Raw genomic sequence first — 25204 nt, forward strand, 5'->3', positions numbered from 1 at the left:
GCCCTTCTCAGACATCTGTGATATAATTACATTTTTACATCTTACACAGTTATGGCTTTGTATACACTTGACCTCTCCTTGAAATGTCCTCTTGCCTCTTATCTTTTTGGTGAACTCCAAGTCAGCCTTCATCAGCTTGCCTCTACTTTTTGGAAGTCTTCCTGTACCCAAATATCTCATATACTGAATTTCCAAACCTTTCACTACATAATTGGTATAACAGCAATCTCCTTGAGATAGGGTGACATTTTATAAGCTAAAATGTACGTCACTCAGACCTTCAGTTCTTCTTGAGATTCTACCACAGACCTGCTAGACTGTCCTTGGTCAAATGGCCTTGCTTCTTTATCTAAAGAACGGGTCTGAACTGGAAAGTGAGGGTTTGCCCATCAAGCTCGGGGAAGCCCTGGACTCCTCAGCAGAACAGGACTGCCAGCAAAGCTTCTTCACCAGCATAATCTCAGTGTAAACAACCACAGCACAATCCCTCAAAGACAGGAGACAAACCATGGTGACAAAGAGCAGCACACTCCCTAAACTACGCTTCAAATTAGAGGCAAAAGATGTGTAAAAGGTGACTAATCTTGAAGGGTTCCGTGCAACTGCATCTAATAACACATACCTCCATGTTAAAAACCTCAATCCTATTATACTAGAATGATCTGACGGAAGTGGTTAGTGGAGTATTATTTGAGTAAAATCAGAATAAAATACTTTTTTAAGCACACAAAAGCAAAAGTTCAAGTATGACTCACCACATACCGTAATTAAAGGGTGATGTTTACTCATCATTGCATGTGATCTGTAATTCAGCACGAAATGTGGCCCTGATGTGCCTACATTATGCATTTTCAGGGTGAACACAATACATCATGCCAACCAAAGGTTCACTGCAGTGACTTTCTTTTCTCTCTCTCTTTTTTAAAAGGTAACCTAAAACATCAGTGTGGTGATCGCTGGGAGGAGGCAGGTATAAGGGGACTAAATGGTAATGGAAAAAAAAACACAATTAAGATTAAATTTTAAAAAATACTATGGTTAATGCTGAAAGAAACACTGCAGGAGAGAGAACCACTGTGATGACCACAGTCACAAGCAACTGTCAGCACGTCAGCTGTCCATCAACAAGGGGAGACGGGAGCTAAATGGCCCCATGGAGCCTAAGTTTAAAACACTGGGCCACAGAGCATATATATGGCTGCCACCCTCAGCCTCATACATGACTGCCCCTACAAGCTCTTTGAAAACATGCTGGATACTGGTATCTATGTGAGACCTTCTTTACGCTGTACACAATAGGATGTTCACTGAATTTTTAAAGCATGTTGTGCATAAATGTTTTAGGGATGACTTTACAATCAATATTGTAATCCTCCCAAAGGAGCAATTTCCACAGTATCTGCTACTAACACTCATCCACAATAAAAACTCTCAAGGGGCTGCGCTGGGAATTATTTTTGGCAAGTAATACTAAATCCTAAGATTAACTTTAAAAAATAGTAAGTATACAAAAACCCCATCTTGAGAGAAAATACCTAATTAATAATCTTTTATAAAGCTTCCCAAAATCAAATGACACAAATCAGAACAAAGATTAACACTTCTTGTAGCTAAGATCCAGAAGCATAAAGTGAAAATAATCAAGTTTCCTTTTAAATTAATTATCTAATTCATTTTAATTTTAAAAACATTAAAATTTGGTTCTTTTTGTCTCCTGCCCTGAGTGGAATGGGGATGGTCATTAAAAATCAGAAACTCAGATATTTCTTCCTGTTGTTGGTTTGTTTTCCTCTTAGATCCTTATCAAAATGAATGAGTCCTCATTTAAATATCAGGATGCAAAGACAATCTATTCTGTGACTGTTTTGTTTCTCAAAAAGAAAAAGAAACTATTTCCACAGGAACCCTGAGTGTGACTCAAATGGGTAACTTCCTAATCCCTTCCAGATGAGGAAGCACAAGAGGACAATGGAAAGGGGAAGCTGAAGAAGAAGTGGCTTAAATAGTAAGGCTTTGCCACCCCGAATTTCCCACACACACACATTCCCCAGCAGCTCCAACCTCCTCTCCAAGGATGCTGAACCGCAGAACAAGATACTCCCAGAGGCTTACCCACAACATACAAAGTTTAAAGAAGAGTATGGCCATATTTTATGTAGGACTCATATCCCAAATAGGGCATTCTCCCACTTATTTTTCTGTAGTATCTAACCTCTTCAATCAACCCTTACAACTCATTTTCCCTTTAATTCATTAACCATAACAACTAAAATTTCTGTGTATCTGGTTTTTCAGATTGGAGAGAGGGAAGATACTGTATGTAAAAATCTGCTTTTACTAAAATGTTTAGCCCTTAGTCCCCCACTCCTGACTTTTCAGGACAAAATCTTTCTCCCCGGTGTCTGCCATCCTTAATGACTTTACCCGAAAGGCCATTGTGGCTGTTAAGACCAGCAGCCGATCTCCTGTTCAGATAAACTAAGCGTATTTGTGTCTTCATCTGCTTAAAATAAACAAAATATTTAAGAAAAGACTGTATGGCCAGTGATGATGCAGTAATAATGGTCATAAAATTATTTTACTTATGTATGCATTAATTCAGCCAGTCACACTCGAGCGCACACACAGCATACACACACAATGTCCATTATATGCATATTTCATGAAGTCCTGTTATTATTATCTTCATCAAATGAAAAGGCCTAATGTTGAGAAACCTCGATATGGGCACAGGGACAGTGAGTGGCAGGACCCACGTGTGCCTTACTCTGAACTCAAACTCTTACCCCATACCGTTCTGCTTCCCAAATACTCAGCGCCTTTCTGAAGGGAAAGGAGGTGAAGGTTGTAATTCAAATTCAGTCTAGTTAATAACACTAGTGAACTACTAGTTAACTATTATCATTACTAGTAATCTAAGGCCATTAACACAAAGTCGCTCAAGCGCTCACCCACACTTGTAAGTGTGAAGTACAAACTGTAATCTTGTGCATGCCTATGGGTGTGAATTATCGTCTGCATATAGCTAGCTTACATTTCAGCACATACACATCCAGCGCTTTCTCATGGCAATACAATAATCAGGGAAAGGGGAAGCGCACGCCAACCGTCCTTTCCCTCCTCCTGCCTCCATCACGTTCTCCCGCCTCACCATCCTCCCCCATCCCCCACCTTCCCATGGAGAGGTCTGGATAATCAGAGTGAGAGCCTCGTTCCAGATACCCTATCCTCCTAGACCATGGACATGGCATACTGGCCAACCGGCAAAGAAAGGATATCAACCCAGCTAACATATGACATTTAAAATCACCAGCAACAAGTTAGAAATCAGTATCTTCTGCCCCCTAGTTACAACATACTTCATTCACCTCCCTGCTGCCTCTCCAGAAAGCTCTCTGAAGAAGTGTATTTTGCCATAGTTTTGAAGGTGGAAATATAAAGAGTCTAATTATGCTATAATATCTGATTGAGGCTACAATTTACCCAGTTTGAAACCTGCCAAGAAAGGGGAATTGGACTTGTACTTTGCTGTATCCCAGTGCTTAATAAATGCTTGGTGGCTCCTGAACAGTGACTTATTATTTGTGTGAATGTTTAATATACAACACTATTAAACTCAATACCTATTAATCTTTTTGTTATTATTGTTCAAATCAAAACAACCCATTGTTGGTAAACTTGATAATTTATATATACTTTTATTTAAATCCTTATCCATATTTATTTAAGAATTTATGCCTCTGATTTGTTCCAAAAAAGAATGTAAAGCAGCTGACTATTACACGGCATTTGGTCTGAAAGATAAAACATCTCTATATAGGACACTCTATGAAATACCTGACCAGTACTCCCGCCAAACTGTCAAGGTCATGACAACACGCAGACTGAACCACTGTTACAGGGCAGAGGAGACAAAGATAAGACAACCAAATGCTGTGTGAGACCCTTGATTAGGTCCTGCAACAAAAAGATGAATGGAAAAAACTAGTGAAATCCAAACAAATTCTGCAGTTTAGTTCAGAGAAACGTACTAATGTTGCTTTCTTAGTTTTGACAAACGCACTGTATGTTTGGGAACCAGGGTGAAAGGTATGTGGACACTCCATGTACTATCTCTGAGGCTTTTCTGTGGACGGAAAGTCATTCCAAAACAGTTTACATGAAAAAAATCACCATCTCCACAGACAAAAAGCATTGCACTCTGACAACAGTGTGGCACTTTCCCTGAATAAAGCGGAGTGCAGGTTGCGGACTTACTGCTTCGAACCCGTCCCAGCACTTAAATATAATAGCACAGCATCGTTTAATACCTACCTCCTCACATACGCAGCCACACGAGGGATCGTAACACAGTTAGACAGGTGCACCCACTGCCTGTAATATCGCGTTAGCTCGCCATGCAAGTCTGAGGGAGACGTGCGCTGTCCCCGTTTTCTCTGGTGGGGGCTGCCCTGGACACTGAGAACCTCCATTTGCCTGCCAGGTTGGAGGAATCTTCCAAATCCAGTCCACCTAATCCCTGCCCACTGCTTCTTTTTAGCAGGGGCAGAAACTAGAGTTCCTAAGGGTATCCCATCATCAGAGGACAGTCTTTACCTGATAATTCAAATACAGCCAGTATTTCAAAGACTATCTAGACGTTATTCTCTAATTCTCTGTTAACTGTTTCACAGTTATTCCCTATTCGAATGACAAATAATTACATCATACTGCAGTCTGAATCATACTGGACTTGGATAAGAAATTGGATTGTAAATGCAAAAATATGAAAGCAAATTCCATGGTAATGCTTTTGCACCCTTGAGAGGTTTCATCATTTCATAAACACACCCAAAACCAAGGCATGGAGCAGTGTCCTCCATCCCTTTCACACATAATTCTGTAAACATGATACAGACACGTCCTCACACACAGTACCTGCTATACTAGCATTTACTTATCTTATTAATCATGCTATTCTGGTTTCCATCACACATACACACAGAAGTATGTTGTTTCATGGGTCATGGTGATTTTATTTTTTTAAGGGACTATGGAAAATGGTCAAAGTAATTAAGATGAAAGAAGAAACCATGCAAAAGGCAGAAGCTGAAGACAGCATAAGATGAGACTCTTACAAGAAGAAAAGCGTCAGAGGGCCAGGGGAAATTTGTGACAATTCTCTGGGTATTTTGTGGTTTTGTAGTTGTCCTTCCTGGGCCAGCCTTTTAAATAGCCTCAACCTTAATGTTCCTCATCTATGACGTATGGTAATGCACTGGATTTTTTTCTTTTTCTTTTTTTTTTGAGTCTAAACAAAACCTGGCAATCAAAAGACAATTTTTAAAAGCGGCTTTTCAGCCAAAATGAGCTTTTAAAAACCTAAAAATTGCTAACTACTGGCAGTATCTGAGAAAAAAAATTTTTTTAAGTGTATAACTGTATTTGGAAATTGTGTAAAGCAGAAGGAAAGCAACTCTTGAGCCAAGGAGAAGCGGGAGAGAGGAATTCTCGGGTGGGCGCTTACCTTAGAGACTTGTCGAAGCCACCTTAAATACTCTGTGAACGTATCAAAACAAATGTAGTAAGTCTGGCTTTGGGGTCCAGAGGAGCTAAACGCTAAACAGTGCTGGTGCTTTTTCACTTCTTCTACCTATAAAAACAAACAGAGAGACGAGATGAGTGAGAAAGCAGAATCGTCTACATGTAACTAGGCCTTAGATCAGTGAACCTGCGCGGATCTGCAGCTCTCCCTACACTATGTTCCTATCACTTTAACACACGTAACATCCTGCGTCTGGCAAACCAACCTGAGTTACAAGAAAACCAAAAAGGGGGGAGCTTTATCTCCATTAGATCACCCCACGATAGTGAAATTCTTCTTCCTGTTTAAAACTGGGACAGACTCCCTTTCTTATCTTTCTGTATCCTCACAGTGGGGAGCTAGGGTTCTTCCCCTTGGGAGAACTTTTACTTCAGGTGGATCTTCACGTAAGGGAATTTCGTGTCACTCTGAATTACAACCTTCTTTTTTAAAGAGCCCTTCAAGCATGTTAAATCAGTTTTTTTAAATTTAAAGTGAAAGTGAGATTAACCTAAAATAAAACCCCATAAACTTTCAAGTTCTAATGATGCAGTGATGAAGTCAAACCAAATTTCCAAGCAAACTTATCAGCAAGTTTCTGGCAATTTTTTAACAGAATGTTTTTACCACCACTAAAATCAAGAATTAAAAAAAACAAGAGGCCTAAATACTCCTATAACCATTTAAGAAATTGAATGAATATTTTTAAATTAAATTTATTTTTAAATTTAAGTATAGTTGGTAAACAATCTTATAGTGGTCCCATTAGTTTCAGGTGTATAATACAGTGATCTGACATTTTTATATCTTACAATGTGATCACCCCCCTAATTCTAGCAATTATCTGTCACCTTTTAATCTTAATGAATATAATTTTTAGAACTCTCAAAATATCAGGCCCACATGGTTTTATAGTTGAGTTCTACCAAAGTTACAAGAAACAAATCATTCCAAATTTGTAGAAACTCACCTACCAAACAAAAAATGAAGAAAAACACCCCAACCTATTCTATAAGGTCACTATAACCAAAACCAGATCAGAACAGTAAAAGGAAGGAAACTTACAGGCCAAGCTTAGTCATGAAAACTTATTATGAACAAAATGTTGCATCAGAATTCAGTAATATAGAAAGAAGATATCAAGAACAAGTTGGGTTTACCTCACGAAAGGAAAGATGGTTTAACATTTAATTATTGGAACTATGAAATTATTCAACACATTGAAGAAGGAAAAAACCCTATGTTTTTAAGAGAAAAATTATGTGATAACATTGACCACCCATTCACCATTCATGACAAAAACTCTTAGCAAACTAAGAACACAAACAATCCCCTTAAATTGACAAAGGGTATTTATCAAACCTCTAAGGCAAACTTCAATATTAATAAGATATCAACCTCTTTAAAATCACTGATTAGACAAGTAACTCTTTTTTCTTTTCAGTGCCATACTAGAGTCCCGGCCATAACAGTAAGACAAAGAAATGTATTAAAGAAGAAATAAAATTGTCATTATTTGAATATGACATGATTAGCTACACAGTAAACCATGGATGTGAGTATAAAATGTTATAATAACCATGGAAAACAATTGGAAATCACTTTGTAAAAGTAAATGTGCATATGCCCTATCGCCCCAAAAGGGCACTTCTAAGTATGTGTCCAAAAGCAATATTTTTCAAGGAAGTCACCCAAAGGGTTCTGAACTGAACAGCTGTGCACTGTGAAGAACTGTCTAACACTTTGCCTCACGTTTACTCTCTGAGCTCCTGCTCTAGAATCGGCAAAGGTGTCTCCTTGCAGCAAAGATACCGGTATTAACTATACACTCATTTACTTCTCCGTTTCCCAGATCCCTGCAATTAAGGCAGAGTCATGTCACTAGTTCTGGCCAATGAGCCATGGGCAGAAGTCGCATGTGTGCCTTCAGCAGCCAAATATACATGGGCTGGTCAATCGCCTTCCAGTTACCTCTTCCCCCAACTAAGCAACAAAGGTAGGCCACTGTTCCACATGTTAGAGTGATAAGAGGGCAAAGCCTGCGTCAGGCGGGGTCCCTGGACAGTCAGTCATGTGAAAAAAGAACTCTCCACCAACCTGCAATGGACATACAGTGTGAGTGAGAAGTAACTATTAGGGATGGGGGGGGCGTGTTACTACAGCATAATTTAGCTTACTTCAGCTGATACGCTGACTGTTCCATCATTTGACGATTACAACACACACACACACACACACACACACACACACACACACACACACTACCAAATGTCCCCTCTGGGCACAGTGATCCAGTTGGGAACTACTGCCCTAGTATAACTATTTACATACTAGGAAGCAAATCAGCATAAGACTATTTCATCAGTATTATTTATAATAACAAAAAACTAGAAGCAACCCGAATGTCCGTCAACAGGAAAATTACTTAAGAAATTATTGGAATTTAGAACATTTACAGAGTGGAATGTTATACAGAAATAAAAACAACATTGAGCAAGCAACACAGACTCTCATTAGAAAACATGATATTTAGTAAAAAATATTCACTCACAGAAGACCCCACAAAGTATGATACTATTTTTATTCAGATCAAAAACAGCACATGTTAACATGATAAAACTTATTTAAGAAAATGATGGATACACACTCTAGGATAGTGGATACTGGTTGGGGCAGGCAATGGGACAGATATAAAGGGAACATAAGAAGAAACACTGGTACTGATCCTGCTATTTTTTCTGAGTAGTAGGTTAACAGTTATTCAATTTATTAGGCATTATAACTTAGCAAATAGTAAGTGAAATGTTAATTAAATAAGGTATGTAAAAATCTATTTAAATTCCAAAGAACAAATTAAATATAACATCATAATTGTACAATGAATAAAAGCTTCTCCATGACACAAATACTTTTTTGAAATGTTGAGAACTTTATTTAATTTCATATTCGGAATTCTACATTGGAAAATGTAAATAAATGATCACGTTCAAGTGGTGTGCCAAATTTGATTATCACAGCAATTATGTCTACGGTATGACCAATCTTTCTAACATCTCATTAGAGCTCTTTAACGTCTTTAACTTTTAAAAATTAAATTAAAGCCCTGGCTGCTGTCACTCAGTGGCTTGAGTGTCGGCCTGCGAGCCAAGTGTCACTGGTTCGATTCCCAGTCAGGGCACATGACTAGGTTGCATGTCAGGTCCCCAGTTGGGGGTGCGAATGAGAGGCAACCACACAGTGACGTTTCTCTCCCTTTCTCCTTTCCCCTCTCTCTAAAAATAAATAAACAAATAAACAAACATAAATTATTTTTTAAATTAAATTAAAAATCCCTTCCATTCACCCAGTTTTCCCCTTAAGAATACAACAGAATGAAAAAAGGAACAAATATTAATGAAAATTCAGATTGCAAAGACTGACTTATTTTTCCTAACTCAGTCAACAGGTTTTTAAAAGACTTACTTTTTTAACAAACTCAACTATTTTTAAAGGCATAATGCAAAACAGGTTTTACAAGGTCTGTCTGTGAGAAAAGAAAGCTATTAACTTTCAATTCACTCAGTGGTAGAAGAACATTCAATAACAGGCCTGGGAAACAGGACAAATCTCTAGCTCTGAATGAAAATGCTAATTACAACGTGATCTTCCGACCTTATCTGAGCATTTCACTGCTTTCCAGCCTCTGCTTGTCTGGGCACAAAAATCCTATGGCCATCTCCTTCACATGACAATAGATTTTTCAGCTTTCAATAACTGAAATGTCCAGCTCCCTCCCAAAATGCAGCATCCCTTCCACTAACCTTCCACACTACTATTCTGTGCCTTTCAGAGCAGATTTGCCATGTCCATCCTTCCTCTCTGGAGAGTAAATTATAAGCTATTCAAAGGCAGGAATGGTGACTTACCCAGCTTGGTATTTCTGGGGCGCCAAGCAAAGTGGCTTCCCCACAGAGGATGTTTAATAAATAGTTACATTAAATTTGCCTATGCAGGTCCTGAACATCATAGAAAAGAAAGACACTGTTGACTGAACAGGGCATCAAACATTAAATACACATTTTTAAAGTAATCCATCCAAAGGACAAAATCTTCAGTAATAAAATATCACTAATTCTTCAATGTTTAGACAAAAGTTAAGAAATAATAGTTTCAAAGTGGATGACTAAAATATATCTAAAGATACCTGGCAGCCTGGCCAAAATTTATTTTTAAAAATGATCACATATTAGTCTTCTTAGAACTAGAATGTATAAGAGCCGAGGGAGGTAAAAACTGATGTGGGCTATTTAGTCCTAAGGAAAAACTACTTTATGAATGAAGAATGAACTTGCTACATAGCAGAGGAACAACATAACATTTCTTACTGCACACATCCGGTCTTACATGCTTAATTTCTAATCCCTGGAATGATTAGATCAAATTTTACCAACAAAATAAAATATACTTTAACGAAAGTTGGTTTCTTATTTTTCCCCTCTTTATATTACCCATATTTTGCCTTCTTTCCTGTGCTCATTCAGGGGAAAAATGGTTAAAGAAAATATTCTCTTAATATGCCCCTGATTTCCAAAAATCCATTTCTTCATCCAAATTTGCCTTCCCATTTATTAACAGACTATTATATCGCTTAAAAACCAGGAAATACAAAGAATTATGGTAATGATACCCCTGCCAATGTTTGGAGTTTATAAACAGATCTGGCAAAAACAGATCTGGCAATCTAGCTCTTTTTATTCTACAAATGATAGGAATAAAAGAGTTAACATGCCCAAAGAAAAGCAGCCAGTAAATGTTAGAAATATGTATCAGCTATAGTATGGGTTTTCTCCAAAATGCTAACATTTCAGGTTCAAAAGTTACTACTAGCTGTAATGATAAAACTAAAAATGCTGACCCAAGCAGTCCCTCAATACAAACACACAGGTATGGCAAAGTGGGATCAAAGGTTCAAGCCAGAGTCAACCCTTCAAGAAGCACACCTGAATGACCCTAAGACCACGGACACAGGGATCACTGCATCAGACTACAAACCCCACGCTCAGGATACCAGAAGAGGTCTCCTCGGAGGTAATAACATCACCTACAGCCTCAACCGTACCACGCTGCTCTGGCTTTGGCCCTGCAGCGAAGACGCCCCACTACGGACGCGAGGCTCACACAGCCACACGTGAGCCAACAGGCACTGTTACTTCCCACAGCTCTGCCAAGCAGCACTGCCCACGGGTGGATTACAACAGGAACTGAACAAGACCTCCGAGGAACCAAACCACCCACCCATGATTACAGAAATGGCTCCAAAGAAGCTCCTTAATGACACTGGGGAGCCTGTTAGTATTTTGTTTGTTTTAAACTCACTTTTCCACCAATCAGTGGCAGAACATGCATCTTCCCGGTCAAGCTGTCTTTCACCGATGACACTATGAGGCAGGTCCCACACAGGATGACTTGGCGTCTGGTCCATCGGTTCACTGGCAACTGCATTTTGCCTTTACGGACATTATACATTCCTGAGAGCTGAATCCGTTCAGAGCTACCGGTGCTGTGAGGTTTTCCTGGAACAAATGCAAACATTTTAGTCTTAAAGAAATAAACGCTTTTCTACTCATCAGCATACCAGATAAATTACGTGGACAACAGAGAATAATAGGAAGATGACCTAATTTGTAAATGAGAAAATCCGAAACATTAAATAATGCAGTTATGGTAAGAACGACCACAACTTCACATGCATATTTTAACATTAGGTGAAGAAGAGCTTTTTCCTTAAAAACCTAGGGAAAGACTATTTTAATTCCTCTATTATAACCTGTTTTATTTTTTTCTATATGCTTCACAATTTAATTTTACATTTAAAAAAGAAATAACTACAGATTTTTAAGAATGGCTAGAATTAAAACATTGCAGACTGAGATAGCAAAATAACATTCAATATCTGGCATTTAATGAAACTAATCAGTTTTAATAGAATTAAAACTGCTGATATTCTCCTTTCTATAGATATTTAATGTATACAGGATGGGGCAAAAGTAGGTTTATAGTTGTTCACATAGAAAATAATACAATAATAAATAATAATAATGCAAGGATAAACTGTGTTTTGTGTACTCACTACTGTAAACCTGCTTTTGTCCCACCCTGCATTTATTAAGGAGACAATTTAAAAAATAAGTGATTTCTCTAATAAGAAAAGATTATTCTATAACCATAAACTGTGGTACTTGTGACTCGTGGAGGGAACAGAGTCAGAGAGAGGGGCACTGAGACTCAGAGACAGAGCTGAGGAAGATCTGAAGTCCCTGTTTCCCAGGTGGAAATGAACCTGGCAGAATAACATTAGACAAGTCCTACCACCTGAATAGGAGAACTACCGTGATTACCATGTGATGGAATTACATCAACAAAGAGAAAAACATTTCCCAGTTCTAGGCAATGAATATGTGATATCAAAGAGTACTGAAGCCCATGCTCAGCACACGTTGCCAAGGGATAGCAGAAGAAACAAATCAGAAAGAATGATACTTACAAATATTAAAATTAACACAAACACCAAGCATTTTGGGTAAATGTCTAACAGTTCCTGGAGAAGGAAACAGGAAGAGCAGCAGCACCAAAAATAGATCTCGAGAAGCTCCGAAGAGTGAGCCCTCCCAACACATACCTCTGGGAAGAAATGCTAACAAATAATAAAACCAGAAAGTTTGAAATCAGCTTCCTCTTTCTCCCAGGACCTCAGAGATTCTTATATAATGAATACTGCACGTTGCATAATTTTGCTGGGGCTGGGTCAGACTGGAGTGTAACCGTGATCCACCTGCTTGAACCTGGCACCCAGCAACCACCACCACTCACACTCCAGGGGACCAGAGAGCCCCACCAAATGCCCATGCTTCCTTCCACGAGGCAGGGGGAAGCCCAGGAGACTTCAAAATAAATGGCCTGCCAAAGGCTGCCAGTGAAAGGTCAGACCACACTCCCTGACTTGTCCCCGTTACACCTAGAGAGGAAGCTGCTGCCCGGGCTCCTAGTCTAAGAACGCCCTTCTGCATGACAGAGGTGTTTCCTGTAGGCAAGAAGCGGGAGAGAAGAGACGGGAAAAATGAAAGGTAACAGCAAGACTACAAACAATGGACAATGGGGCAGTCAGGTTTCCAAAATCCAATTCCCACAGCTAACATTCTCTAACAAGGGATATGATCTAAATATGTACACACACCCATATACAAACACACTTACATACAGACTAATGTATGCAAAAACCAGGCATTTGATTCAGCTATATCAGAGGGCAGCTTCGGGGACACTTGTTTGTTAAACTGTCACACTTATGAACCGCTCACACTGTGAGTAACCAGAGACTGAAGCAAAAGACAAAAGGGATGCATAAGAAATAGCCCTTCAATTCTGCAACGCCACAAAAATCCTAGAGAAAGCCCCAGTGCAAATCCCCAGATAGAGTGGCCTAAGGCTGGAAGGGATACAGAAGAGAAAAGTAGGGAGACACCAACAGAAGCAGGCTTTTTATTCCCCAGTTAGAAAAACTCCCAAGGGGCCTGAATAGTCCCCGAGAGGAATGGTAAGATCAGTCTGTCCTTGGAAAGCCCTGAACATCCCAGTCTGAATCAAATAAATCACTCTTGTTTTGTTCTGACTGCATTTCAATATCCTTGTTGTCCGCTGCTTCCCTGGGTGTTCCAAATCAGACACACCCTCAGCGCTCCGAGGGCTCAGTGTGTGCCAGCTGGGCTCTGGGGGGGGGGGGGGGAGTACAGAGGTGAATGAGCAACATACACCCGGACAATCACCCAGGTACTCCTCCTCTGCGTCAGACTTCCTTATTCTGTGGCACAAGGAGTTACTGAAGCTCTCCCTGCCAATTCTCAAACTTCTCAATTTAGAGGAATTTCAATTGTCCTGTGTTCCAATAAATATTGACGACACCCAAGTGACCACTGTGCCTGCCAGTGTCAAGTTGGATCAGTTGTTATAACTTTTATTTTAGAAATGCTACTCTAATTCTACAGGTTTAAGACATGTCTTACATGACCCAGGAGGAAAGACAGACAACAAAGGCAAGTATTTCAAACTGAGATAGAGACCTGACCACAACAAAGGATGGTTTAACACATACACTTTCGCTTTCTTACTCAGCTGGCACATGGTAATTTGATAAGATCGAACATATATACACCCATAAAACCACTGCTGGGAAAGAAGCTCACTGATCACTACAAGTTTCCTTGTGCCCCCTGGGCCCGCCCCCGACCCCACCTAGTGCCTCCCCTGCTCTGACAACCGCTCATCTGCTTTTCCCCACTTTTTGTCCACACTGCTCAGTGTGCCAGGAGCCCCCTCTTTTATTGCTGAGTAGTATTCCATTGTATGAATATACCAGTTTGTTTAACCATGCAGCTGGTGGTGGATATTTGGATTGTTCCGTGTGTGTGTGGGGGGGGGGGGGTGCGGGTGTGTGGGTGTGTGCGCGCGCGCGCCTATTTTGACTGAGAACATTGGTGTACAACTTCTTGTGTGAACATTTCTTTTATTTCTCTTGGGTAAACATGCAGAACAGGAATGGCTAGGTTGTACCATTTTACATCCCCATCAGGGAGCAGAGAGCCCCAGCTATCTAGCTCACTGTGTACACTTCTAGCTGTTCTAGAGTACACATGGTGGCACCTGGTTCAATTTAACTTGCCTTCCCTAATGACTGAATGCTTTGTCACCGGTATTAAGACTCTTACTGGGTCATAGCTGGGTGCGTCAATTTTGTGATTATTTCTGTTCCGCTCATCTATTTGTCTATCTTCAACTAATATTACACTATCTTGATTACTGAATTTTTATAATCAGTCAGGGTAATGCTGGTCTCATAGACTGGGCTGAAGTATTCTTTCCTCTTTACTTTTCTGAAAGAATTTGTACAAAACTGGTATTATTTCGTCCCTAAACATCTGCTAGAATACATCAGTAAAACCATCTGGACCTGGAGTCTTGTTATTTTGCGTGTGTGTGTGTGTGTGTGTGTGTGTGAGAAAGAGAGAGAGGCTTTAAACTATAATTTCAATTTCTTCACTATAGTTAGGGTTATTCCATTATCTATTTCTTTTTTAGTAAGCTATGGTAGTTTAATTTTCAAGAAGTTTGTCTATTTCATTTAAAATGTCATATAGTTGGCGTAAACTTATTTACACACTATTTCCTTATTATTCTTTTAATATCCATAGAATATATAATAAGGTCACATCTATCACTCTTGATATTGGTAACTTGATTCTTCTATGTTTTCTTGATCAGTCTGCTTAGAGAATCACCAATTTTATTAAACGTCTCAAAGAACCAGCTTTCGGTTTCATTCTCTATTCTTTTTCTGTTCAGGGTTTCACTGATTCCTGTTCTTATCTTTATTGCTCCCTTTACTGATTCTGAAATTAATTTACACTTATTTTTCCTAGTTTCTTAAGGTGTAAGGTAAACTGAGGTCACGAGTTTGAGGCTTTTCCTTTTTGCTGCTAAAGGCATGAACATGCTCTGTAAGCTTCCCTCTCAGCACTGCTTAGCTGCGTTCCGCACACTCTGGTATGTGGTGGTTGCAGGTTCTCCAACCTTATACTTTTGCAGTGTGGGATCTACCGTCAATTCCACCCAGTGTACTTTCATCGCTAGAAGTTCAACTGGGGTCTATGTGTGTGACACAGATACACACACACACAACATATACACACACTGAAACATAATTATAACTGCTGTTTAAATGTCCTTGTCAGCTAATTCTATTACCGGTGTCAGTTCTGTATCGGTTCCATTTCACTGAGTTTTCTCCTCATTATAAGTCATATTTTCCTGCCTCTTTGCACATCTGGTCATGTTTGTTGGCTGCCAGTCATTGTGACTTTTGTTGAGTGCTGGGCATTTTTATATTTCTATAAATATTACAGCATTTTGTTCTGGGACACGGTTAAGTTAGCTGGAAACAGTTCAGGTCTTACGAGGTTTGCTTTCTAAGACTGGTCATATAAGACCAGAGTAGCTGTAAGTCTAGAGCTCATAGTAAACTAGCAAGCAATCCCTGCTGAGGACTCTGATAACTTGTAAATTACAAGATTTCCCACTGTGGCTGGTAGGAACAGGAACTACTCCTGGCCCTGAGTGAGCTCCAAGGTTTGTCCCTCTGCTCCTTTTCCACGGTTTCCTCAAGTGCACGCACTGATTGTAACTCCGCTGAAGGCTCCCTGCCGGCTTCCTGCACACCTCCAGGACCCGTTTCTCTGAGCAGCTCTTTTCTCTCCAGCACTCAGCTCTGCAAACCCAATGGACCCCCAGGCTCTGTCCGGGCTCCTCCTCTCTGCGGCTGAGGCCTGGACCTCTCGCCCATCCGTTGGCTGGCACATCTGGAGGGGTCTTCTAGGCTGTTTCCTCTCTCTCAGGGAGTGCACCCGTTGTGGGGTTGTATGTCCTCTGCTGCCTGAAGCCCAATGTCTAACAGCCGTTCCACATTCCATCTCATTTTTCGTAGTGGCAGGTGAGACTGTACAGGCAGTCCCTATTGCTCCATCTTGGCCAAAACAAGGTGCCATTATTTTTCATTTAACTCACTTTCTAATACCTACTGTTCACTTATTTTTCTCCTTCAAAGTGCTGGGTATCAATAAATTACTATTTTCAATAATTCAGAGAAGCCCTGTAGGACCAGTGGACTGAAAGAGCTATAGGCCCCTGTCCAGAAATGGCTCCAAACTATAGCATTAACATGGTTCTTCTCTTCTTTTCCAATTATTGACCCTAGTGAGATTTAAGCAACTTCTAATTTGCTGCCTCACTTTACATTCATTCCTAAAAGAGGCCTAAAGTTAGCTCTCTACCTCCTTTCAAAGTAAAGGACAGAACTTTGTGGTAAGACTTTCTCTCCACTCAGAGGCCCCTCTTGACTTCCATATTTCTAAGTACTAATCTGAGTAGTTCAGGCTTATGAGCAATTCACTTCTGAGTACTCTGATAACCTGTAAATTACAAGATTTCCTACTGTGAGTCAGTATACTACCTTTCAAAAAAACATAAATAGAACAATAATTCATGGTTCATATACCTCTCTACCCTGTCACAAACATGAGAACTTCATCCTTAATAGCAGAGCTGGATTGAGCTACTCTAATGGAAAAATCCTGACTGAGAATTCTAAATAAGAGAGTCTTCTTTGCTGACTCAGGCGGGCGTAGGGCAGGTTACTCTAACGAATGTTCTGGCACAATGGTTCTAAAAGTGTGGTCGTAGGACCAGCAGTACCAGAATCACCTGGACACTTATCATAAATGTGCACTCTCAGTTCCCCACCCTAGCACTACTGATAGGCATCTCTGGGGTACAGCCCAGCAACCGGTTTTAACAACACCTATATAATCAGAGGTCTGGATCAAAGAACAGAGCCCACTGGTGAGGCTTAGACAAATTGCTCCATCTTTTCAAGTAAGAGTCTAGGTTTTGCTCATTTCTTTTCTTTTTTCTTCTCTTTTCCTTTCTTCTCTTCTGTGGCTTAAAATACACACTTACCTATCATTCCACAAGAATTTTAACTTTTGGAGACAGAAAAAGAATACGGTAAAAAACAAAACAAAACACTAATTTGGATATCACTAACTTAGAATTTTGACCAGGAGCTTTTGAAATTGAAGTCTACTTCTGTCTTATCTTATCTATCCGCAGAAAATATTACTAAGGACATGAATAAACATGATTAGAAAAGAAGTGCTTATTTATGTAAGGGAACCTACAGTCTGTTCTGCTACAATGTGCTAATACCAATTAGCTCATCTATGATTGTACAACGAGGAAGATGTCAGTGTTGTATGTATACTGTATGGGCTCACAAGGATTTACTCTAGGTAGAGGGAGCCAGAATAATGGGAGCAGACCTGTAACTTTCAAAAGCGAAGGAAAGGCTCACAGTAAATGCACTGTCTCAATGCCCTTAGGCCACCATTTGTGCTCCCCTTTTACGGGGCATTTTTAACATGCCCTGTGGCAACTCAACTTCCAGCCACAGGACACCGCCTGCCTGGGCTCTGGAGTTATCTCCTGAGATAGCCATTATTATTTTTGTCAGTACTACTTTGGTTATAAAGATGCACAGAGTTAAGAGTTCTGCCCTTCCCCAACTTCATTTTCTCATAAACCCTTTTCAGACTTTTCAGGAACATATATGTAGTAGCAGAAATACCTGTTCTACCTAGAAGACCACTGAAAAAATCATAGAAATTAAGTATAAATTTGGTTGCTGCCAATTACGTCTTTGCTAAATATTATCTAGTGTCTATCATTGCAGTCGTTTAAAAATAGGTCCACAAATTCCTTTGAATTCTTCCCTTCAAAAGGCAGAGCCTAGTTCCACTCCCCTTGAATGTGGACTGTACTTCATGACTTGCTTCTAACAGAATGTGTCACACTTGAAGGCTGCTTGGGACTTCTGAAACCAGGTAAAATAGGGTATATAGTGCGTCCTCCTTGCTCTCTCTAGGGGAGCCAGCTGCTATGTGACCAGGACATTCTGGGCACCCTGTGAAAAGGCCAACAAGGTGAGGAACTGAATCTTTCTGCAAATAGCCAGAAAGGAACTGAGTCCTCTTTTTAGCAGCCACAAGAACAAGCCATATATGATGCAGATCCTCCAGCCCTTGCCGAGCCCAGGGAACTTGGTCCCTAGGACTTCATGACAGTCTCCAGCCAGAAGTACCCAGTTAAGCTACTCTAATGTGTGGTGTTTTAAGCCACTAAGTTTTGGCACAATAACTAATACAACTTCATTATGTTGGTTTCACTTTGTTGTATTTACCTGAACACAGCAAAATGTCAATAACCTACATTTCCCTAAAATAATCTATGGAAGTCTTTACAGGGCTTTGTATAAACTAATAGAGGTCTACCATAATCACAAATAGTCAAAAACAAGAATAAGAAAAGCACATTAAGCAATCAAAATTTCCAAAACTTTATAGAGAGAACGGAAACATTCATGATGATATGGCACCAAAAACTAAGAAAATGCGATCACTACATGGATGTTAATGAAAGAATTTAGCACCTCCCTGGAGATGAAAATTGTCAGGAATGAGCGAAAATACTCAACTCTCACCTCACCTCTTCCACCTTTACAGCTTAGGCTGATAAAACTCTAAAGAGTATTTCTTATTGCATATAAATCCTTAAATCCTTCTTGACTACCTCCAGTGACTGAAAGACCGAATTAAATTACTTGCTGAGGGTCGTTTCAAGAGCTGGCAGAAGGATTTAAACACCCTCGTCACAAGGTCTACTGACCTGAGCACCGAACTGGCACCGGGGAATTCTGTCTACAGCTAGAGGCTCAACGCGCTCAGCAAGGCATGCTGGCAGGAGCTTTGAAACAGATTTAAGACTCGTTGCTTTTAGCTAATGGAAATGACAGCCAGCTGCGAAATAGATTTGGGAAGGATTAATTTATGCATCAGATCAAAAAATATGCAGTCAACTGCCCGGTAAACCTTGCTTCTTATTGACCACTACACAATTTGATTGGGTTTATTTATATCTCCCAAATTACTGTAGACCCTTATGCCTGAGCAATGTCACGCCCTAAACCTTTATCTAATCTCTAAATTTTTGAATACATACCACTAGAGCGTATAATTTCCCTATTAATATTCATTAAAACAACACCTGGAAAATGTGAGCTCCCCTTTCACGCTCTTACAGATTCTGTAAACACAGGGCCAAAGTAATTTAAAAGGAAAAAAAAGAATCAACCAAAGCAATATATATTATTGCTAATACTTTTAGCAATAAAATTATTACTAATATAAACTACAGTAAAATTAGCCATGAACTTATCAAATCTGAAATATCACAGTAATGAAGATGATTACTATGACTGCACATTGTGTGTTAATATGTAGCAAACCATAATAAATTAAAATGCTTAAAGAAAATGCTGAATAAAGACCAGTTAAAGCAGGGGCCCTCAACTTTAGCATGCACCAAAATCACCTGGAAGGTTTGCTAAAAACGCTGCAGGGCTCTGTCATCCAGAGTTCCTGATCCAGAAATTCTGGGTAGGGGCCTCAGATTCTGCGGATGCTGCAGGTCTGAGGACCACAATTTGAGACCCTCTGAGTTACAGTATTAGATTAACAATGTCCTTTTGACCTGATGGGCCATCAGCATTTGGTTGACTAACCGTGACCAAAGAAGCAAGTGAATTAAGTTGGAGAGAAGATGAGAGAGACAACTAGTAATAAACTTCAGAGCAAGTAGGTGCTCACTTTTTTTTCCCCCCTTCCCTCATCTCCTGTCCTCATAAGGAACTAGATTCATTTCTCAGGCATCATTAAAGTTCCCCCCATTCCATCATCAAAACACAGTTTTAGTTGTCTGAATATATGATGGTCACACCTCTCCTTGGGATGTGTATTTAGAGAAGGTATTTTTTTCGAATGTGGGTTTCATTGTAATTTTGCATTCATGAGCACCATCACCCATCCCTTCTCAAGAGCTCCTTCAGCTCAGGTCCAGGAGAAATACATCATTAGCTGGCACGGCCACACTTATTAACTTCACATTTAGCAAATACCACACATTTGAAAAACTTCATCAAATCAGCCTTCACTCATCATCAGTTCACTGTCTTCACCATCTGCTACATCCCAGAAATGACGGTCTCATTTCTCCTGTGCCTAACTGCAGACCATACTTTAAGAGCTTTCCCACATTCTCTTGAGTTTTCTTTCTCATTTGATTAGCAAATTTTTTCTTGGCTAGAAAAAAATCCCTGAAATAGTTTTACTTTTTGTTGTCATTTCCATTAGACTTCTTCAGATCCAGAGGTTTGTTACACTTCTGCAGTATTCAACATTCTTAAACTACCCACAGCTCCTATTTTCTGCTAAAAGCCATCTCTTTGGGAGACCTCAGAATTCTCATCACCTGCTTTCCCAGCTGGTGATGAAGGAATAACGTCATAAGGCACAAGCACTAAAGCGTGAAACACTAGGAGTGCAGGGTAACAGCTGAATTTGGCTGAAATAATGACTTGGGGCCACAGGCTCCAAGGGCGACTACAGCAGTCCCTCTCTATATCGCAGTTCACTTATCGCGGCCTCACTGTATCGCGGGATTTTAAAAAAGATTGTATTTATTTATCGCAGATTTTTCACTATATCGCGGGATTTTGTGGTACTGTATACGTATGTTGTTCAAGTTACGTAGGTTTAAGAGTGTAGAATATGTTTAAGAACATAAGTAGTGATTATAAAAGTGTGGAAAAGGTTAATAAGGGAGTGGAAAGGTTAATAAGGGACTGGGAATGGTTTACAAGTGTGTGGGAAGGGTTTATGAAGCCTTCAAATATATATAAATACTAAAATACATGTAAGGTTCCTACCTCGTGGATTTTCACCTATTGCAGGGGGGTCCAGAACGTAATACCCGCGATAAGTGAGGGAATACTGTGCCTTAAACCTGAGGATGCCTAAGGTCCTGTATGCCTCTATTTACTCTACCTGTTCTCAAAATAACATACACACTACCTCCTTTCAATAAAAACTGTGACTTGTGTCAAGGTGATGCCCACTGCTGTGGGCGTGGAAATCAGGCTGATGAAGCCAGACAGCTCCAAAGCTCCAGCTGAGACAGGTTTTCACGGTGAGGGGCTTTTATTAGGAGCGCTGGGATGTTCCAGCCAGGCACGCGCACATGCATAAGTAAATAGCAAAATAAAAATTCTAAGCCAGGCACACACACATTCATCAGTAAATAGAAAAATAAAAATTATAAAGTCAAGGATGAATGATTTTTGGATAATCCACATCACGATCTCTCTCTTCTAAGACACAGTTTAACAAAACAAAACAAAACAAAACAGCCCATTTCATTTTCCTTTGCTGTGAAGAGCCCTTAAGCCAAGATGATGTGAGGCTCCAATGTCTACACAATCACTTAGGGCACAATCTGATTCGAAATTCTTTCCACAGGAGTTCTCTCTTTAACATAGGAGTCGTTCACTTTCCTCACTCTAACACATACTAATAATGTTTAAATTTCATTTTTACAAAACAAGAACAAAGATTTCAAGAGCAAAACAATTTCCTAAAAACGTTATTCCCCACTCATGACTGCATGAGGTGACCTGCCACTGACAGCCCTACTCCCTACGAGGCTGATGCCATTAGTGGCTCGTCCCGACTCAGAAGCTCTAACCCTGACCTTAGGAACCGGCTCATACAACCGTCACCTTGGCAACGTCTGCGACTCGCCCATTCCAAAGAGGTGACAACTATCCCTCAGCTTATGAGGAGCCTACAAGAATGACACACCCTCCTGTTATTAGCCCACTCCTATGATTTACCCAGGGGAAGCTTCAGGATCTTCATTTTAAATCTCAGAAGCACACACACAAATCCAGTTCCTACTTAAATTATGTTCTATCATTATTTTAAATAGTCCCCTTATTCAAAGATTAAAAGGGAGTAAAAAAAATAAAAATAAAAAATAACCATAATCCTACTTTCTTTGTAGTATTATAAGCATTTCAGTGAATTTTTTTCAATTTAAAAATCATTTACATACTTGTAATCACAACATGCACACCATTGTATATTTCACTTTATCCTACCCAAATTATTATCAAATACATTTTTTCCAAATTGTCAATCTTTATAGCTTACAAGACTTGGAAAATACTCTAAAAGCTACCATTTGGTTACCCATTTCCTCATTATTAACAGCTGTTTCCGAATCTTCATTCTATAAATTGCTAAACCAAAGCGCACAACTTTTTTGTTTAACAATTCCTGATCCCTCTTTAATATTACCAGTTCTTTCTAGCCAGCAGTTCTAAATCAGCTATTAATTAGAATAAGCCAAAATAAGCATGCTTCCACTACTGAATATTTCCCCAGAGGAATGAGTCACCTTTCCAGACATCCTAAGAACATGTGAAAGGAAAAAAAAAAAAAAAAGCACAATAAGCTATATTAGTAATAAAAAGGAACCCACATCCATGACACATAATGGAAACAGGTTTCACACTGTTGATACCAGTAGTTTGTTTGAGTAAGACATGTGCAGTCAGTACTTTTCAAAGACTGATTTAAAAAAAAATAGAGTAAAAAAGTAAAATAAAAAATAACCTATCATTTTCCTGGTGAAAATGTTTGTATTTAGGCTTGGACAAATAGCATCCTAATTCTACCCAGCATTCTATACTGTTTTTTCTCTCTGCTCCCAACCCCCACCCCCCAAAAAAGAACAGCTTTTACCAAACAGGGAAAGGAAGATGGAGAGGTTACTCTGCCCTTAGTCAATAACTGATTATAACTACAAGGAGTAGCAAAGCACTTAGCAATGGATAAAATATATATATTTATTTCCAAACAAGTACAATGAAAATAGCTGTAACTGTCTCTCATGGATTTTACCGTGGTTGCTATCATAAAATATTTCGTTAATCTTTCAGATCTAGGACACTGATTCAAGTCCTTGGTGATCAAATCATTTATTCACAATAAGTAAGTCTTTTGATCTTCAGAGGGTTAAAGTACCCCAAACTCCTCTTCCTGGCCTCTAGAATTCCTCCGACAGACTCCAGCCTTTCACTTACAGATTCCAGAGTAGGCCAAACAAGGTCTACTAGGTACGGCTCTTTCCCATGTGCAGGTCCAAAGCCTAGCATCATATCTGGAATACTTAGTGCTCAACAAGTGTATGTTACATAAATAAATGCACTCCTGTGTCTGGGCCAAAGAAAACAGCCGCTCCTCCACAGTCACAGCAAATTACTAACACTAAACAATCTATAACTATGTGTCTGGAAAAAAGATAGGGTAAAAAGAGAAAATGTGTTGCTCAAAACAAATTTTCCAGCCTCTAACCACTTTCAGTTTACATTACTACGGAAAACATGTGTCAAAGATTATCAGCCAAATATGTCAAGCTTCTTTTACAGAAACATAAGGGAATATATTTTGTTTGTTTTTAAGGAAAGGAAAGGGGTTATTTTCAATGGACAAATAAAAGTCATTCAGGTGATTTAATTATAGTATGTATAGAGTTTTGAAAAAATAACCTGTCCCTATTTTCATCATAAAGTGTATTAGGGTATAATTTGTACATCCAAAAGTAGGTTTACAGTTGTTAATAATACATGTAACACAATAATAAGCTGTTTCACAAATGCACAACTGTAGACCTACTTTTGCCCACCCGATACACATGTACTCACACACGCAAAGTAGTATGACAAAATGAATGAGTAACAGGGATCACTCCATGAAGAATCAGAAAAGAAAATAAACGAGCGGCTTGCATTCACAACAGGATTAACGTCCTTTTGTCATTTTTAGTGTTCCCAGAAATTGGAGAACAGACTCCATCTCCAGAACTTGCTGACAAATGACACAATGTCATCACTCAAACAACATGTGGAAGCTGGAGAGTGACTGAGGACGCACACCAGAAAATCTAAACCGTATATCCAAAATAACAGAAATACGTTTGTGACTACAAAATATATTAAAGTAATTTTTTTTTTAAATGAATGCACCAAAATGCTATTTTGCCTGTAACAGCACATATTACATACGCTGTTTTGGTAGAGAGTGGCATGTTCAACAAACCCACTTCATCTTCCTGGACACACACAGCACATTCCTCATCCTCTCTTGGAATTCAGCTGGAGCCTTGCACCTGGTTCTGGCCAACGACGTGTGGGCGGAGATGTATGTGCCTCTTCCATCTGCCTGTACCACGCGTGCTCTTCCACAGGCTCCTCCCCCACTGACCAGCTGGGTGAAGATGGTCCAGGAGAACACTGAGGATGCTCAAGGGGATGCTAAGCCACAGATGGAAGGCGCCCAGATTCCTGAGTCACTAGGAATGGAGCTGCCTGGCTTGATCATGAGAACAAAAGAAACCTGTATTCTGTTAAAGTGTAAGACTGGTGGGGTTGGTTGTTGCAGCAGCTAAAATTTCCCTAACACGGTTACAGTCAAGTCAAAATACCACCCTACCTGGAACTGAAATAAACTATCCTATCCCATGAGCCAGCCTCTAGAGCTGGGAACACTGCACGCGTCGGTAGGGTGCCAGGTTTTCTATCCTCCTCCTGACATACAAGGGGAAAGGCTGGGATGGCTCCTGCTCTCAGCCACCAGGGAGGGGCAGGGCGACATGACGCTGGGACAGATACCACACGGGCAGCCAGTTCTCAAGAAGAGTGACTGAGCAGCAGTGTGAAAAGCGGAGAGGGGCTCTGAGTGTCGCACATGACCCATCTTGTACTGAAAATGAGCCTTGGAGTCCTCCACGGCCCATATCAGCGTCCTACCACAACCTGGGCAGTTTACAGCAACAGGACTGTATTTGCTCTGAACCAAGGTGCCAACAGAGCTGGTTCCTCTGGAAGCTGAGGAGAAGCCCGCCGCCCCATGCCTCTGCCCCAGCTTTTGGTGGCTGTAGGCAATCCTTGACATTCCCTGGCTCGTGGCAGCATCATTCCAATCTTTGCCTCTGTCTTCACATTGCCTTCTTCTCTGTGTGTATCTCTTTGTATCTGATAAGAACCTCCTCCCAACTAATTACATCTGCAGAGACCCTAAGATCGCATTCCAAGGGTCTAGG

At 40.0% G+C, this 25204-nt stretch overlaps 1 protein-coding gene across 1 annotated transcript in view; it reads right to left on the reverse strand.

Annotated features, from left to right (window-relative positions):
- Positions 1–25204, reverse strand: part of PHLPP1 (PH domain and leucine rich repeat protein phosphatase 1) — a 169634-nt gene that overhangs the window by 75499 nt on the left and 68931 nt on the right. The window contains exons 2-3 of the mRNA XM_090285418.1: positions 10919–11115; positions 5507–5632 (exon numbers count right to left, since the gene is read on the reverse strand). Of these exons, the coding sequence (XP_090141544.1) occupies positions 5507–5632; positions 10919–11115 (323 nt within the window). The remainder of the gene's footprint in view (positions 1–5506; positions 5633–10918; positions 11116–25204) is intronic.

The sequence above is a fragment of the Furipterus horrens genome, unplaced genomic scaffold (genome assembly GCF_987537825.1).
Source record: "Furipterus horrens unplaced genomic scaffold, mFurHor1.1.pri manual_scaffold_8, whole genome shotgun sequence".
Taxonomy (NCBI): Eukaryota; Metazoa; Chordata; class Mammalia; order Chiroptera; family Furipteridae; genus Furipterus; species Furipterus horrens.